Source organism: Silurus aristotelis, assembly GCF_946808225.1.
Source record: "Silurus aristotelis genome assembly, chromosome: 15".
Taxonomy (NCBI): domain Eukaryota; kingdom Metazoa; phylum Chordata; class Actinopteri; order Siluriformes; family Siluridae; genus Silurus; species Silurus aristotelis.
In genome coordinates, this window is record NC_139588.1 from 473,429 (window position 1) to 492,177 (window position 18,749).

Sequence of the window (18,749 nt, forward strand, 5' to 3'; positions counted from 1 at the left end):
CTGGTGCTGATTCAGTTACATCACACACTCTCATTGTCTTCTGGAAATCCAGAGGAAAACGACACTCATCCAAACCATCAAAAATGAACAAAACCTTCTCCAAACTGGAAATGTCCATTTCTTTCATCTCCTTAAAAAACACATGAAGGAGCTCCATCAGACTCAGTTTCTGCTCCTTCATCAAATTCAGCTCTCTGAAAGGAAGTGGGAATATGAGGTGGACGTCCTGATTTGTTTTTCCTTCAGCCCAGTCCAGAACAAACTTCTGCACAGAGACTGTTTTTCCAATTCCAGATACTCCCTTAGTCAGAACTCTCCTGATGGGTTCTTCATCTTGTTCAGATAAGGGTTTTGTTAGAACTCTCCTGATGGCTTTGTCTTGTTCAGGTAAGGGTTTGAAGATGTCACTGCATTCAATTGGTGTCTCCTCAGTTGGGTTCCTCCTTGATGCTGCCTCGATCTGTTTCACCTCATGTTCTTTATTGATGTCTCCACTGTCTCCCTCTGTGATGTAGAGCTCTGTGTAGATCTCATTCAGGAGGGTTCGGTTTTCCTGCTTTAGCATCAATCCATTCAAACACTCAAACTTCTTCATCAGATTGAACTTGAACTTCTTCTGGAATTCATCTGCAGCAGTGGATTCTGGGTCGTGTCTGTGACAGGGTGAAGAAGGAAGACATGGTGAGACATGGGCTCCAATGATTAGAGTAGAAGTTCACATTTTTCCTGCTAGATAGATCTTTATGATGTTCTCACTGTGGATTTACTTTATTCTACTGGAGGTTTTCTATCATCTAATCACTCTGTAGTTACTAACAGCAGAGAGCTTTAGAATAGCAGTGTGTCAGTGTCACAGTCATGGTGTTGGTTTTGATCGTACCCTGTAGCTGTGTTAATGTTCTTCTCTCTTCTGTCTCCTGCCTTCTGTAGAACACTGGGAACAAAAACAACAAGTGTTAAAGATCTCAACGTTCCTCACTTTAATACTGGAGTCAAAACCTGAACACAAATTGTACTACAATAATTGTAGTGAGAGCAGGAACACTTGGAGAACACAGAGCTGAATACAACTCCAACATTGTGCACCTGGAGAATTAAATGTGCTCCTGTTTTCATTTCCCACTTTTTCCTACTTTTCTATTCTTCCTACACAAACCTCCAAAAGTATTGGAACAGGGAGTCCAGTTCTTTGGGTTTTTGCTCGACACTGAAGACATTTGGATTTAAGAGTAAAAGATGAAAATGATATAATAGATTAGAATTCTAGCTTTAGTCATTAACTGTGACTGTAACTATGAGAATTATGGGATGTTACCTGTGTACAGGTGAGGAGATTCCAGTTCTGAAGTAGAGAGGAGGATTCATAGACTCATCACTCTTCATGGAGACACAGCTGGGTTCTGCTGAGTGTGATCTCTCTCTCTTTCCTTTACTGTTTAAAATAATAGAAATGGACATGAGACAGAATTTCATTGTTTAAAAATTTTAATTTGTATTATAATGTATCACAATATTTCTGGTAACTCTTCAAATTTATTACATTTAACTTGAAATAGTGTTGCGCGATTAATTGTATCACAATTGTGATGTTTGTTAGTGCGATTGTATGGCGGACACACACTTTCTGAAAACAGTTTGCAGATTTCCCTTAACAAAACAAATAAAAACACCAGATAATCTCAGTTTAGGCAGTGCTCGTGTGTGTGTGTGTGTGTGTGTGTGTGTGTGTGTGTGTGTGTGTGTGTCCCGGCGTGAATACGAGGAAAGTTGTGCGTTACCGCAAGTGTGTGACACCAGTTTAGTGTCGATCTGCTCGGTATTCACCTGCACCTTGGTCTCCGCGCTGCACACCTTAAAATCACGTGACCACACACACACACACACCGCACACACACACACACACACACACACACTCGGTAACGCACATCTTTTGTCATACTCATGCCGGGACACACACACACAAACACACACTCACTAAAAGTACCAGTCAGCTCTGCATGCTCTCTCTCTCTCTCTCTCTCTCTCTCTCTCTCTCTCTCTCTCTCTTGTGCTGAGTTTCCCCGCTGGTTTCATCCAGCATTACGATTCATAACACTCCCTGTCCTCTGTTTGTGTGCTGAATGATTCCATAAACATGATAGAGTTACTTTCGTTTCCGACTCGTGGTTGCCACCTGACAGAGATGTTACCTGTGTACAGGTGAGGGGTTTTCATTTCTGTTTAAAATTCATTATAATCTTTCTCACTTTTTACACACTAGGAATAGTAGCATACAGAACACAGATTGTGAACAGGGAACAAACACCCCTGCAGTATAGTTCCTTAAAAATCCACAACCTTGTTTCATTTAACTTTAAATACAACAGAATGCTAATAGTAGCAGATCTCCACATGCTACCATGCCTGGAATAGACTAAGAGCAGAAACAAACAGGTCTTCACAAAGAGACAATGGAAACATGGAGTATAAATACAAAAACTAATTAAAAGGCAAAAAATAAGCAGTTGTGGGACATTATTTCATTAACCACTTTTTCAAGTGAGTGCTAAAGTTTTATTCTTACCATAAATATTAGTTATTATTTCTATAGAAACTCCATAATGCAGATATGAACAGTTCATTAGTAAAATACTAGAACATGGCAGGTTACCAGTCTTTTGAGGGTAAGGTCACATGACCTGTCCCCTGATCAGGGATCTCCATTTTTCAATGCTCGTGTACACGCAGAGTCCTGAAGATGCCGATCTCTTCTGCTGGAATCAATCACATTCCTAGAAAACGCAAAAACAAACATTGCTACTACAATCTTGGTCCAGGTGAGAGTTCCCTGTAAACAAATGCACCTAAACAGCATATATAACAACATAACAATAACAGAATCATAACAGCAATAACCCTCCAAAAAAATAGAGATATTTTGATGATTAATAGAAATTATATAGTCTTTAATGTTAACCCAGCCATTAGGGTTGCACAATACAGTGCACTCAAGCCCGGATAAATGAGGATCCGGTATAAATCAGAAATTTATACCGGATCGGTCCAGGCCCAAGTTATGGGCATCTAGGTGAAGGGAACAGAGGTGATGAGGAGATGATGGGTAGGTATGGCCTTAAGGAGAGGAATGTGGAAGGGCAGATGGTGGAAGATTTTGCTAAAAGGATGGAAATGGCAGTTATGAACTTATTTTAAGAAGAAGCAGGAGCATAGGGTGACATAAAGGAGTGGAGGGAGGGGCACACAGGTGGACTATGTTCTATGCAGGAGATGTAACCTGAAGAAGATTGGAGACTGTAAGGGGTTGGCAGGGGACAGTGTAGATAGACAGCATCAGATGGTGGTCTGTAGGATGGTTTTGGAGGTGAAGAAAAAGAGGAGGAGGGTGAGGACTGAAAGAAGAATAAGGTGGAAACTGAAGGAGGAAGACTGTAGTGTGAGGTTCAGGGAAGAGCTCAGACAGGGGCTCTGTGGTGGTGAAGACGTGCTGGATGATTGGGGAACTACTGCATAAGTGATGAGGGAGACAGCGAGAAACATACTTGGTGTGACATCTGAAAATAGAAAGGAGGAGAGTGCTGGAACATATAAGGAGAAAGAGGTTGGAGAAACAGAATTGGGATTGAGAGAGATAATAAAAGTAGGCAGGAGTACAAGGAGATGTGCAGCATAGGCATACGAGGAGCTGTATGAGACGTTGGACACTAAAGAAGGAGAAAAGGATTTGTAGCGATTGGCCAGGCAGAGGAACCGAGCTGGGAAGGATGTGCTGCAAGTTAGAGCAATAAAGGATGGAGATGGAAATGTGTTAACTAATGAGGAGAGTGTGTTGAGAAGATGGAGGAAATATTTTGAGCAGATGATTTGAGCAGGAAAATAAGAGAGAGAGAGAAGGTTGGATGGTGTGGAGATGGTAAGGCAGAAAGTGGATGGGATTAGTAAGGAGGAAGTGAGAGCAGAGATTAAGAGGATAAAGAGTGGAAAGTTGGTTGGACCAGATGACCTGAGATGTTGTATGGTTTAAAGACAGTGTCGTTGAGTAAAAGACAGGAGGTGGAGCTGGAGGTAGCAGAGCTGAAGATGTTGAGATGTTCATTGGGAGTGATGACGAAGGACAGCATTAGAAATGAGTTTATGAGAGATACAGCGCATGTGGCATGGCTTTAAAAAGGTAGTTCATGCTGGAAAACGCTCCAATGTGGCTGAATTACAACAATTCTGCATAGATGAGTGGAGCAAAATTTCTCCACATCGCTGTAACAGACTCAGTGCAAGTTATCGCAAACGCTTGATTGCAGTTGTTGCTGCTAAGGGTGGTCCAACCAGTTATTAGGTATAGGGGCAAACACTTTTTCACACAGGGCCATGTAGTTTTGGATTTTGTTTTCCCTCAATAATAAAATATTTCAGTTAAAACTGCATGTTGTGTTCACTTATGCTATCTTTTACAAATATATTTAAATTAGTTTGTTGATCTGAAACATTAAAGTGTAAAACATGCAAAAAAATTAGAACAAAACACTTTCACACCACTGTAGGTAGGTAGGTAGGTAGGTAGGTAGGTAGGTAGGTAGGTAGGTAGGTAGGTAGGTAGGTAGGTAGGTAGGTAGGTAGGTAGGTAGGTAGGTAGGTAGGTAGGTAGGTAGGTAGGTAGGTAGGTAGGTAGGTAGGTAGGTAGGTAGGTAGGTAGGTAGGTAGGTGGGTGGGTGGGTGGGTGGGTAGGTAGGTAGGTAGGTAGGTAGATAGGTAGATCTTTCCACAAACTCCATTACATAGAAAACACAAACGCATTATTCCGATAGAAAGTCATTTCTAGGAAAAACTCACCCACTTTTCTTCAGCACTGCTTGTTGTTGGACATGAATCTCACTGCTTCTGACTGCTGTTGAAGATCTTTGTGTTTTTCCAACCACTCCTCCACATGGACTCGAGGCTGAGAAACACTTTCACTTTCGGAAAACTGACTCGACTATTTGAACCGACTCTTTGAACCGACTCTTTGAAGCGACTCTTTGACGAGTTGGAAACGGAATTATTTTAATCGCACTCGGTCAAGTTCAATTTAAAGAGCAAGAACTAAAAGAGAAAGTGCTGTGATTAATAACAGCATGTAGTGGAGATGTTGTGGAGGAGAGGAAAGTCAGACTTTTTCTCCCTTTAGAAACTTCTCCATCCTGAACTCCATACTGTGTCCCACTGGTGCCGAACGTGAAAGTGGGTCCTGAAAAAAGGTTTCTTCTCAAACCTTTTCAAGATTTTTATGCCCTTACTCTAGATTCTCACTTCATAAGCGATCTTACCATCATAAGTCCCAGTGTCTTCAAACGAGTACTTCCTAATTAACAGCCAACTTCCAATTTTGTGGTACTATCAATAAAAGTTGTCAAATGTGTCATATTTAATTATAAATGTTATTAAACATATAAAAGCAAGTTTGGACATACATTTTAATGAGTAGAAAAGCCTGTTCTACTTTTATGTCTGAGTCCACTGTAGAACGTGTTCACTGAGTTTGACATCATCTTGTATTTCTACTAATCAGTAAACACACACACAAACACCAAAGAAAGTAAATAATGAAACAAAGCAGCAGCTTCTCCAGAAGTCAGTTCCTCCACAGCCCCAGCAGTCTGTGCTTCCAGCATCTGCAATCAAATTACAAACAGCTAAACCCTCCACCATGATGATACCACGTGGTCATGCAACATCCTCGATTACAGTGGCCAGAGAACTGTGACGAAGCATTACAACTTTATTACACTTTAAAGGAAACAACTGGACTTTGAACATCAATTTTCTCACAAAAACCCCCTATAGAAACCAGAGTACAGCCTAAGAAGGACTGACTGTGTAAAAGGAGCTGTCAGGTTAGAATCAGGGGAGAAAGAGAGAATTTAAACTTGCCCATGGCCTGCATGAGTCTCTTCATAATTATTATAAACATAAACAGACTTGGAAATAAGGATAAAAACTGAAGCATGAATATAAATTAAGTAAAAATAATAATAATGAACTAAAGCAAACTTCAGCAGAATTGAAGAAAAAAATGTTCTTTTTTTGTTATCAGCAGTGTGTCAGTCAGGTTAGATCTCTCAGGATTTTGTGTCCTTATGATAACTTCTGTATCTGATTCTGAACTGACTTCCTGTTCTCCTAGACACAGAACAAACCATGTTATTACCCGAAACATAAACAATACTTTCATTCTGGCAAACTAACCTTCAAAGTGCTTCATTCTGCAAATAAACTCATTTATCCTTGCATAAGGTTTTCCAGTTTCTGTTTTATAGTCCTTCAGTATAAAAGGCCTCGGGGTCCCAGGAACATTGATGACCTCTGAGCCGACCGGGTACAGAAGTACACAGGGTCCTTTTGAATCCACAATAAGGACAATACATTTGTACACTTTTAATGTGCTTCTATATTTGTTAATGTGTTTTGCACTTTTCAGCCACAATAGCTAAAGCTTAAATTATGTCTAAAGACTATACCAGAGGTCAGAGTACATCCAACATCTAAAGACAGAGTTCAAAACTTACAATTCCACTGCATGGCAGAAGGCAATCAACAGGAAACCTAAAAAGAAAAAAAAAAAAAAGAAAAGAATTAAGTTAAAGGCAAGGTAAAGGGAGAGTAACTTGCAATGAAGTTCACATGCTCATTTAGCATTAAATATTACCAATAAAATGAATTAATCCACAACTTTAACAATGAACAATACTATTGGTATTAACTATTGAAAAAAATCTAATTATCATGAAAGTCATGGGAAAAATGTTTGGTGAACTACTTCTTTAAAACTAAAACACGCAGCTTGAATCTGTACTATTCAGTAACCTACACTTCAACGCTGTCTTTTAAAAGATGCATGCGCAGTGCACGCGCTGGCGACATTCAGACGTTACTTTTGTATTTTCGCGCGGTGGTTACAGTTTGACGGTGTATTCAGTCAAAACTTGCACTGAATAAGACAGTTTTTTTTTTTTTGTCTCCCATGTTACGTTTTTTTTTCTTCTCGAGTTTTTTTCCTTCCTTCCTTCCAAAATCTCGCAAATGTTTTTTCTTCCTTCCCCATCCCCGCTCCACATCACGATGAAAATGGCTAGATTCAATAACGCATGCTAATTATAGACTAGTTAAGTTACACTGCCAGGTCCCGCATTGTCACGACCGAGTAATCAAATTAACAAAAATAAAGCATTTCTAAATAATTAACCGGTAATCCGATTTTACAGATCTAAAGTGCAAAATGACATTTTAGATGTTGGTTTCCAACACGAGGTGTTCAAAGCTACAAACGGTCCAAAAGATGTTTATGTAAAGACAAGATTAAAAGTTCCTAACATGTTCAGCAAAGTAATATTAATTCAAGTAAACATCATGATTATAACTAAAACAAGGAAACAAAAATATGCCTTAATTAATACCTTAATCAGTAGATGCTCAAACCGTCTTCAGTCCATGAGCTTCAGCAAAGTGTGGGGGAGGGGAGTTGTGCTTCATTGCGCATGCCCAATGAAATGTCTCAAACATTTCGAGTTATATTACTTAATTTTTATTTGTAATCTCAAATATTTATTTTAACATTTTACCAATAATTAACTATTTTAGTAAACTCAATATTTGTCAGATTTAAGTAAACATACTAGCATTTTTCTAGTAAAGTATACTATTTGACTTTCAACAGAGAATCAGAGACCATTTGAATTGAAAGTTTAAAAGAGCACAAAATTCCCTCGTGTGTGCTAAAGTACACTGGCACAATATAGTGTAAAGTGTGTACTGAGAAATTTGTCATACGTTTTATGTACACATGATCAATTAATGTTCCTTTTTCTGTTGTAGGTTCCGTAACATGTTGAATAAAACCCCTATCTGCCATAAAAGAGCACACAGAATTAGACTTTAATGCATCATTATTAAAGTCTCCCACAAGCACAATGTTATTTGAAATTAAGGGCAGCTGATTAATTAACCTGCCCATATTTTCTGTAAAACTACACAAAGGGTATGTTTGTGGTCTATAAATAACACCAAGCAAAATATCATTTTCAGGAAAATGTGTCAACAGGCATTGTAAATTAAGATTTGGAATTGTTATAATAGTGTTTGGCACTCCACATGTTGTATAAACTCCAACTCCACCGTGTTGTTGTAGTTACAAATCATTGAAAGGAGGACATATACTTGTGTATGCAACACAACGAGGAATACCCACAAAGTTGTAGTTTTTTAAATGTACACTTTCAGGCAGATAGTGTTCTGGCAGCCATGTTTCAGTTACAGCAATACATGTTGGTTGTAAATGTTGACTAGACACATTTTAAATCCTCTTTATGGCAATGCAAACTCTGTACATTCAGTATAAACACAGAAAAGGAACTATCTTGTACTGTCACCAATGATTCATCATGTGCCATAAAAGATGGCATTTCTTGAAGAGCTTCACAAATCTGATCATTACAGAAAATGGCCTTTTCACTAAAGTCTTTAATTGTTAACCCTGACAAACTCCTTACCCGGCTCAAAGCTACATAACCTGACCAGGTGCAAACACTTTAAACTAACGACAGCAGTATCATAGGTGTAGAATGGAGCAATTTTGCTGCCTCAAATGAACATTGTTTTTGTCTTTTCAATCCCACATGACTATCATCAAACTGAACGTATACAGTTTCAGGTAACTTCTCTTTAGATGAACGTACGATATGAGTAACTACACCACAAACACCAATAACTAATCCATCATCAACATCTATGTTTTTAATTAACATAACACGTGCATCTCTGCCTAAAAGTAACTTTTCTGGCAAACATGTGTTATGAACCTTTACATGATGACCAGCTATTAATTCTATTTTGCCTGTTTTTTTTTTTACTCCGTGCATAATCCTCTGCCTCTATCGTTTCAATTTCCGGGCACATTTTTATCACCTGCTTCAAGTTGTGCATATGCACTTGATCATTTGTAGCATAAATGTGTAAAGATACATTATCTTCCTCAACCTTGTCACAACTTGATATGATTACATCATTACATCATCTTTGTTTAGTGCAGTTGTTTTGCTTCTTTCTTAAATGTTTAACATTTCAGCAAAATTACTGTCCTTTTGTCTAACAACCTGTGTGAGTTCAACAACACTAAAACAACTCCATAAACTCATTTCAGGTACATCCACATACAATGGTTTTCCCTTCACAGGAGGCAATTGGAAAAAGTCCTCAACAGTAATTACACTCACATTACCAAAAGCAGACAAATCTCCACTCTGTTTAATTTCACGTAATCTTCCATGTATATATGCCAATAATTTATGATCAACCATAGATATTTCGTCTATTAGTATTTGAAGACCATGGAAATTTGCTCGCAAAGAATTTAATTTGTCCTCACCCAACGGTGTGTATGGCAATTTTACATTTGTGCCAATACTAAATATTGTTGCAGCCTTTAAATTGTATGCTGCAATGCCTGTTGGTGCTGTTAAAGCAACACAAATATCATCTGGATTCAAAGAAATCTGAGACAATAGTCATGAAGACTCATTTTATGGCTTCAATTAAATGAGTTTTGCCTGTTCCTGCACCACCAGTAATAAACAAATAAAAAGGTTTTGTGTTTTCTCCTCTAATTTTACCCAAACACCACTGCCTTATTTTATTAAAAACAGCCATCTGGGTTTTGTTTAGGGAACAAATTATACTTAACCCTTTAACACGACTTAAACAATTTTTTGTGTAACTGTGTAACTTTTGTAACTTGAACGTTTTTATCAGTCAAATCTGGAATACTTTCATTATCATCTTCTTCTTCTTGGACAATCTCACGTCTAACCTGTTTACGTTCTAAATGATCAACTTGCTGCTCAGGACAAAGGGAACACCATGCACTTTCTAATATGCCCTCAGTATTAACAGTATTGTGTGCGGTATCCAACACGTCTGCATCCTTTTCAAATAATGCTCTGTTTTTATTGACTACATTTTAAACCAATTTTACTAATCCATTACCTAAACACCTTCTTTATAAAAATGTTCATAAGTAGTATATCCCTCTGGTTTTAGTTCCGTATCTGCACGATAAGGAGAAAACAACTGCAGTATACTTTGGTAAAACTTTTCAGGACTCTTAGTCACTGAAAATCGTGCATAACGAACAACTGCAGGCTGAATGTGTTTTTTGTAACAATAAAACCAAGATTATTATCTAATGTCATTTCATTGGGAGACTGACCTTAAGATGTAATACGATACTCAGACGCAAATGTGGCTAAGCACATATCGTCAAAAACACTCTGACGTGGTCTATTCTTGTAACGATCAACCAAACTTTTCATCCACATCTCTTCACTTCTTAAAGTTTGCGACTGCAACTTGTTTTGTAGAACTTGCAATGGTAAACTCATACGAGCTGAATCACCTGTGGGAATAAACTGAACATTTCTGGAACACTCCTTTAAATGCATATTTGTCAACCTATACACTGCCTCTTGTGCACTAACTTCACGATTATGCAAGTATTCAATTCATTTTTATTTGTATAGCGCTTTTAACAATGAACATTGTCTCAAAGCAGCTTTACACAGATAATGTGTTGATTAAACGTAAATATGTTCTTTGTAAGTATGTTTGTCCCTGATGAGCAACTGTGGCAAGGAAAAACTCCCCGAGATGGCATAAGGAAGAAACCTTGAGAGGAACCAGACTCAAGAGGGAACCCATCCTCATCTGGGTTGTACCAAATGTCCATTTGAAGCAGACCGCCGACACCAACTACAGTCCAATCCATCCTCAAAGCACCCGTTCTACTCCGGAATTACATGGAACCACCCAAGGTGTTGATGAGAGACTGTCCCAAGCTGCACAGAAGTGTGAAGTTCCACGGAGGGGAGAGGGGCAGGAACAGTGGTCACTGGAGCCTCAGGAGCATGTTTAACTCGACTGAGAGAGAGAGAGAGAGAGAGAGAGAGAGAGAGAGAGAGAGAGAGAGAGAGAGAGAGAGAGAGAGAGAGAGTGACGGGAAGATAAGGATATGGATTATTAGGTGTCCCTATTGGTGTATGAAAGTTAATGTTACTGTGCAGTTTGGACTGCGGCAAGACTCGCTATGGCAGCATAACTAAAAGGGAGAACCAGAAGGTAACACAGACATGAGGGATCTCTGGGATAAGTGACGACCCACCACACCACCGTCAACAAACCCGAGTGAACGTGTGAATGTGAGGGGACGACAGCATACAAATATAGAGTGTTCACCAAACACTCTATATCCATGCTCCCTCCAGATCTGCTCCTTTACCTAAGAAAAATCTACTGATAAAAGGCTTGACTAAATAAATAAGTTTTCAACCTCGACTTGAACACTGAGACTGTGTCTGAGTCCTGAACACTGATTGGAAAGTTGTTCCATAACTGTGGGGCTTTATAAGAAAAAGATCTGCCCCCTGCTGTAGGCTTCATTATTTGAGCAACCAACAGATAGCCAGCACCTTTTGATCTAAGTAGGCGTGGAGGATCATACTGGTAGAGAAGTTCACTCAGATACTGCGGTGCAAGACCGTTAAGTGCTTTATACGTCAGTAGTAATATTTTATAATCAATGCGAGATTTTAGTGGGAGCCAGTGTAGACTGATTAAAACAGGGGTGATGTGGTCATATTTCCTAGATCTAGTGAGGACTCTTGCTGCTGCATTCTGAACTAACTGAAGCTTATTTATGCACTTACTCGGACAGTAAAGCGTTACAGTAGTCTAATCTAGATGTAACAAAAGCATGAACTAGTTTTTCTGCATCCTGTAACGACATCATATTTCTAATTTTAGCAATATTTCTAAGGTGAAAGAAGGCGATCCTGGTGATATTATTCACGTGAGACTCAAAGGAAAGACTCAAGTCAATAATCACACCAAGGTCTTTGACAGCCGTACATGCTGAAACAGAAACACCATCCAGAGATGCTACGTAATCGGAACGTTTACTTCTAGCTGCATGTGGTCCTAGTAAAAGTACTTCCGTCTTATCTGAGTTGAGCAGAAGAAAGTTATTAAGCATCCACTGTCTAATGTCCTTTACACACTTCTCAACATTGTTAAGCTGATCTCGCTCATCTGGCTTTGCTGAAATATACAGCTGTGTGTCATCAGCATAGCAATGGAAGCGAATCCCATGTTTATGAATGATTTCACCAAGAGGCAGCATATATAAAGAGAAAAGCAGTGGGCCTAAGACAGATCCTTGAGGAACACCAAACTTTACCTCATAGAGTGTGGAGAACTCACCATTTACATCAACAAACTGATAGGGATCAGTCAAATAAGACCTGAGCCAAGAGAGAACTGTTCCCTTTTATTCCAACAACGTTCTCAAGTCTAGCAAGTAGTATAGTGTGATCAATGGTGTCAAAAGCTGCACTAAGGTCGAGCAAAACAAGTAAAGAGACAAAACCCTGATCAAAGGCCAATAACAGGTCATTTACCACCTTAACTAGCACCGTCTGTGTGCTATGATGAGGCCAAACTCCTGACTGATACATTTCAAAAATGTTATTCATAAGTAGGTGTGAGCATAACTGCTGTGCTACAACCTTTTTCAAAATTTTGGCTATGAAGGGGAGATTTGATATTGGTCTGTAGTTGGACAGCTGACATGGGTCAAGGTCAGGTTTCTTAATTAGGGGGTGGATAACTGCCAGTTTGAAGGATTTTGGTACAAAACCAGTGCTAATGGAAGAGTTTATTATTTTTAAAACAGGTTCAATTACCTCTGGAATGATCTGTTTAAAGAAACCTGTAGGCAAGGGATCGAGAATGCAGGTTGATGATTTTGATGAGGAAATTAATGAAATTAAGTCATTCTCGTGAATAGGAGTAAAACTTTGTAATTGATTGTCTGTTATAATTACACTGCTGTCTACAGGGTTACTTGTAAAATAATTTGGATTTATATTAATCGTTTGGATTTTTTGCCTGATGTTTTCAATTTTATTATTAAAAAAGTTCATTAAATCATTACTACCTATTAATGGTGTGCTTGTGAGTGCAGTGCTTTTATTCCCTGTTAATTTTGCTACCGTGCTGAATAAAAATCTAGGATTATGCTTGTTATTTTCTATGAGGGTGGAGAAATATGCTGATCTAGCAGCACTAAGAGATTTTCTATAATTTAGGAGGCTCTCCTTCCATGCTATTTGAAATACTTGTAATTTTGTTTGACGCCATTTCCGTTCTAATTTTCGAGTGGTCTGTTTTAAGGTGCGTGTATGATCATTATACCACTGTGCTAATTTTTTCTCCCTGATCATTTTGGTCTTAAGGGGAGCTACATCATCTAGGGTATAACGTAACATTGATTCTAGGTGTTCAGTGGCCCAGTCGAGCTCTGCAGGGTCAGACGGAGATCTATCTAATATCGTAATTTCTGGAAGATTGTTAATAAAACGCGCTGCTGTAGCTGACGTGTAAGTACGCTTAACACGATAACGTGGTGAAGTAGTAATGCAATGACTGAGGCAAATTTTAAAAGAGATGAGATAATGGTCTGAAATAGCTTCAGACTGTGGAACACCCTGCTATTTTGCAAGTTCTCCCACTTAGAAATCATGGAGGGGTCTGAAATTGTCATCGTAGGTGCATGTCCACTGTGAGAGACATAATCTAAAAAAAAAAAAATCCAGAAATCACAATGTATGATTTTTAAACTATTTATTTGTATGATACAGCTGCAAATAAGTATTTGAACACCTGAGAAAGTCAATGTTAATATTTGGTACAGGAGCCTTTGTTTGCAATTACAGAGGTCAAACGTTTCCTGTAGTTTTTCACCAGGTTTGCACACACTGCAGGAGGGATTTTGGCCCACTCCTCCACACAGATCTTTTTTAGATCAGTCAGGTTTCTGGACTGTCGCTGAGAAACACGGAGTTTGAGCTCCTTTCAAAGATTCTCTATTGGGTTTAGGTCAGGAGACTGGCTAGGCCACGCCAGAACCATGATATGCTTCTTACAGAGCCACTCCTTGGTTATCCTGGCTGTGTGCTTCGGGTCATTGTCATGTTGGAAGACCCAGCCTCGACCCATCTTCAATGCTCTAACTGAGGGAAGGAGGTTCTTCCCCAAAATCTCGCAAAACATGGCCCCGGTCATCCTCTCCTTAATACAGTGCAGTCGCCCTGTCCCATGTGCAGAAAGACACCCCCAAAGCATGATGCTACCACCCCCATGCTTCACAGTAGGGATGGTGTTCTTGGGATGGTACTTATTATTCTTCTTCCTCCAAACAGGTTTAGTGGAATTATGACCCAAAAGTTCTATTTTGGTCTCATCTGACCACATGACTTTCCCCCATGACTCCTCTGGATCATCCAAATGGTCATTGACAAACTTAAGACATGCCTGGACATGTGCTGGTTTAAGCAGGGGAACCTTCAGTGCCATGCATGATTTCAAACCATGACGTCTTAGTGTATAACAACAGTAACTTTGGAAACGGTGGCCCCAGCTCTTTTCAGGTCATTGACCAGCTCCTCCCGTGTAGTTCTGGTCTGATTTCTCACCTTCCTTAGGATCATTGAGACCCCACGAGGTGAGATCTTGCATGGAGCCCCAGTCCGAGGGAGATTGACAGTCATGTTTAGCTTCTTCAATTTTCTAATGATTGCTCCAACAGTGGACCTTTTTTCACCAAGCTGCTTGGCAATTTCCCCGTAGCCCTTTCCAGCCTTGTGGAGGTGTACAATTTTGTCTCTAGTGTCTTTGGACAGCTCGTTTGTCTTGGCCATGTTAGTAGTTGGATTCTTACTGATTGTATGAGGTGGACAGGTGTCTTTATGTAGCTAACGACCTCAAACAGGTGCATCTAATTCAGGATAATAAATGTAGTGGAGGTGGACATTTTAAAGGCAGACTAACAGGTCTTTGAGGGTCAGAATTCTAGCAGATAGACAGGTGTTCAAATACTTATTTGCAGCTGTATCATACAAATAAATAGTTTAAAAATCATATATTGTGATTACTGGATTTCTTTTTTAGATTATGTCTCTCACAGTGGACATGCACCTACGATGACAATTTCAGACCCCTCCATGATTTCTAAGTGGGAGAACTTGCAAAATAGCAGGGTGTTCAAATACTTATTTTCTTCACTGTATATACACAGTAGACTCTGTAAAACCCCTGAGCTAAAACTGATTCTGATTGGGTAAGAAGACACAGTAACCAGAGATGTGTGAGTCCAGACAAAGACATTCCGTGTACCTTACATGCTCACATCATAAAGATTGTATAGACATTGAACAGATAACATAGGAATGTGTGTTTAGAGAACTAGTATAAGGCCCATCTTAATACTAATATATATTTTCCCCACCTTCTCCACCTCTTCTCCCTGCAACCGCACCCCTCCACTGCCCTCCCTCTCATTCACACACATGTACTCTGTCTTACTCCTACTGACTTTCATTCCCCTTTTCTCCAGCGTGCACCTCCACCTCTCCAGGCTCTTCTCCACCTACTCCCTACTCCAACCACAAATCACAATATCCTCCACAAACAACATAGTCCATGGAGACTCCTGTCTGACCTTGTCCTTCAACCTGTCCATCACCACTGCAAACAGGAAAGAGCTCAGAGCTATTTATGTGGAAACAGTTACCAAAATGAAACACCTTCTATGACAGAATCTGTTTTATTAGCCAATGTATTTCCTTTAGTCCTAAGATCTATGGTTTCAGCCTCAACCCAAGTACTTCAGGCCATCCCCCACGTCTCTCACAGTAATGCACTTTTATTTTCATTTAAAAAGGTGATTCATTTTGCTCATATTTCTGTAAGTTGATTGAAAGGATAAACCACTTCAGATGAACCATCTAGTTCTCAAGGGGGTCCTTAACAAATAGACAGAAACTACTGTACATAAAGCAAAATAGACAAAACAATTCAAATACATACACAGAGAAAAACTCTCCCAGGTCCAGCCAATCCCCACCACACCAACTTGTTCCCCAAAGAATGTTCAAATACATGCAGTAAATGTACAAATACTAAAACAAAGCTCTGCATGCATTAACATGCATAAACACCTTACTATACACATTACTTTCTATATCTCAGATGTAATTTTAAGCAAGATCAGATTGTTTGAAGTTGAGTAAAAAGACAATCCATAAATGATGAATTAATAATGCAGTGTGATGTCAAATTAAACAAGATTCCACATATAAATATGCTTAATCTATACACTATATTGCTAAAAGTTTGTGGACACCTGGCCATAAGATTTATATGTGCTTTTTGAACATCCCATTCCACATTCAGTCTCCATTTGCTCTTATAATAAGCTTCCCTCTCTGGAAAGATGTTCCACTAGATTATGGATTGTGTTTGTTTAGATTTGTGCTCATTCAGACAGAAGGGTCTTAGTAAAGTCAGGTACTGATGTAGGTGAGGTGAAGAGGACTTGGGTTTAATAGGGTTGAGGTAAGTATTTATGTTATAATGTTTATAATACACTCACACTCCCATAATACCTCACACCTCATACCTGTCTCATACCTGTTTAGAGCATTCTAAAAATACAAGTTCATTTCCTTCGACACAGTCCTTTGTGCACATCCATCTGAAGAAATACAGAAAAACAAAACAGCAAGAGGTTTTTATAGAAGAAGGTGAAGTTCAGTTCTTGTATGTGTAAAGCATCAACAAATTTACTTTCTTTTGGCTTCTCCTATTAGGGGTCGCCACAGCGGATCATCCGCATGTTTTTACGCTGGATGCCCTTCCTTACGCAACCCTCCCCATTTATCCAGGCTTGGGACCGGCACTAAGAGTGGCCGGGGTTGGTTCCCTGACCGGGGATCGAACCCAGGCCGCAGCGGTGAAAGCGCCACATCCTAACCACTAGACCACCAGGGGACCTTGTAAAGCATCAACAAATACACAAAGAAATTCTGAAGAGTAACAGCAATGGGGGTATTTCATCAACACAGTTAATGGAAAGCTGTGCTCACTTGAAAAAACCTGGCTTGAATTAACAGTAACATTCACTGCAGGCTCAAGCCATTCCACCAAACTAATTAAGCCATGTGTAGTCAACACTGACTTCAACCAGGCTCAACCAGCTGACAGTTTAGGGACTTGACCAGCTAACTTTGCTACGAGCTGATTGGCTGTTAAAAACAGGTGCCACAAGGCTTAAAACTGACTGAACTCTTCAGGGCTGCTTATGTTCTCCATGCACAAGCACAATGCTTATTCAAGCACCCTGGTCTATTTTTTTTCTATACCCTGGTCTATTTTTTTTTTAGAACAAACAATCATACATTTGAATAAGTTAATTACCTAAATTGTGTTTTCTTCTTCATCCTTACTGGTGTCTGGACTACTGAGGCCACTTTGATCTTCTGCTTCAACATGTGGAAGGGCAGAGGCTTTAGGGCCTAAAGCAGTCTTGTACTGTTAGAGGACCACTTGCAACCTTTCTGACATCTTCTTCTTAAGAGACAGCAAAGTCCCTCATTTCCCTTGTCTACATCGCAAAATACAAAAGAGATAACATCAAAGACAAACTACATTTTAAGAGTGCTTCATGAGGCAACAATTCACCCATTTAAATCTGTATACCAGGATGGCTGGCATTTTCTTGTGCATCATTGTCATACTGCCAGCTACCTGTGGAATAAACCCACTTAAGGCAACTCTGATGTCTCACTGAGGTGACTTTATGCAGCGAAGCCCAAAGCAGCAGAAAGCGATTTGTGTTGCAGCCAATGTCTAATAGCTATTTTATGTTAACATCTTTCTTCTACAGGTGTGGTAAAGTAACACCTTGTGTAGAATTCAAGGAGTTACATTAATAAAAAGGTTTTTGATGACGCTGACCAGCTGGATTTTCTATGTTGACTGGAGGAGATAATAATAAGCTTGATGTTATGCTAACCTTTTGTTACACATCAGGAAACAAATTGTAATGTTCAAAATATTTAGTTCATTTCAGCTTTCATGTAACAGCAACAATACAATAAATCTCTTAAGCAAATGTGACACACTTTAAAGCCCTAAGACTTTAAAGACAAATGACCATCTCAAACAGAGCTGTTCTACTTCATCCAAGTTCTGTGATAGACACTGATATGTTTTTTTATTGTAATATGGACAGGGGTTTTATTAAACTTTCACTCCGCAGCTATCTTGTATTTGAGAACAACTGGCAGGCTCTGCAAGCATGTGCAGTGTTGTTCCATCTCCAACACCAAAATGCTTTTGTCCTCTTGCAGTCACATTGTCAACATCACTTGTTCATGCATTTGCTTCTTGATTGAAATGTTTGCTAAGAATCAACAATAGTTATATGTTTATATGAGACGATCTTGCATAATAGCATGGCACTGTTTTGTAACTACAAACACATACTTCTTTTATCCAAATTAAATCTTAGTTCATTGTACTCTATATAGCTGACCTGTAAATACATTCTGGTGAAGCGTCTGAAAGCTGACATACCACTGCCATGAACCTCCCACGACCATATTTGAGACATGGTGCTCTCTCCAGTAAGGGAATGCTCCACCACAGCTACATCAATGTTTGTTTCAGAGTATAGTACAAGACCATTGTAGTTCTTGATCTCCTGAAGAAGGAGTTTTTTGTCTTCTGCCAGCTTCCTTCTAAGGCGGTGGAAGCGTGCTGCTGTCTAGAAAGACAGGAAGTACAGGGGTAGAGGTTTTGTCACAGCACTGTTCAACAAGTGAAAATGTATT

General features: G+C 39.3%; 2 protein-coding genes across 10 annotated transcripts in view; both read right to left on the reverse strand.

Moving 5' to 3' along the window:
• LOC310738088 (NLR family CARD domain-containing protein 3-like) overlaps positions 1-2,213 on the reverse strand; it is a 4,494-nt gene extending 2,281 nt beyond the window's left edge. Inside the window, exons 1-4 of the mRNA XM_083563043.1 lie at positions 2,190-2,213; positions 1,316-1,432; positions 881-934; positions 1-653 (exon numbers count right to left, since the gene is read on the reverse strand). The exon at positions 1-653 is cut by the window's left edge and continues 1,165 nt beyond it. Coding sequence (XP_083419169.1) covers positions 1-653; positions 881-934; positions 1,316-1,383 — 775 coding nt within the window. The 5' untranslated portion in view covers positions 1,384-1,432; positions 2,190-2,213. The remainder of the gene's footprint in view (positions 654-880; positions 935-1,315; positions 1,433-2,189) is intronic.
• The window catches only part of LOC310738056 (uncharacterized protein), a 491,148-nt gene that overhangs the window by 213,690 nt on the left and 258,709 nt on the right, over positions 1-18,749 (reverse strand). The gene's annotated exons all lie outside the window — the stretch shown is intronic.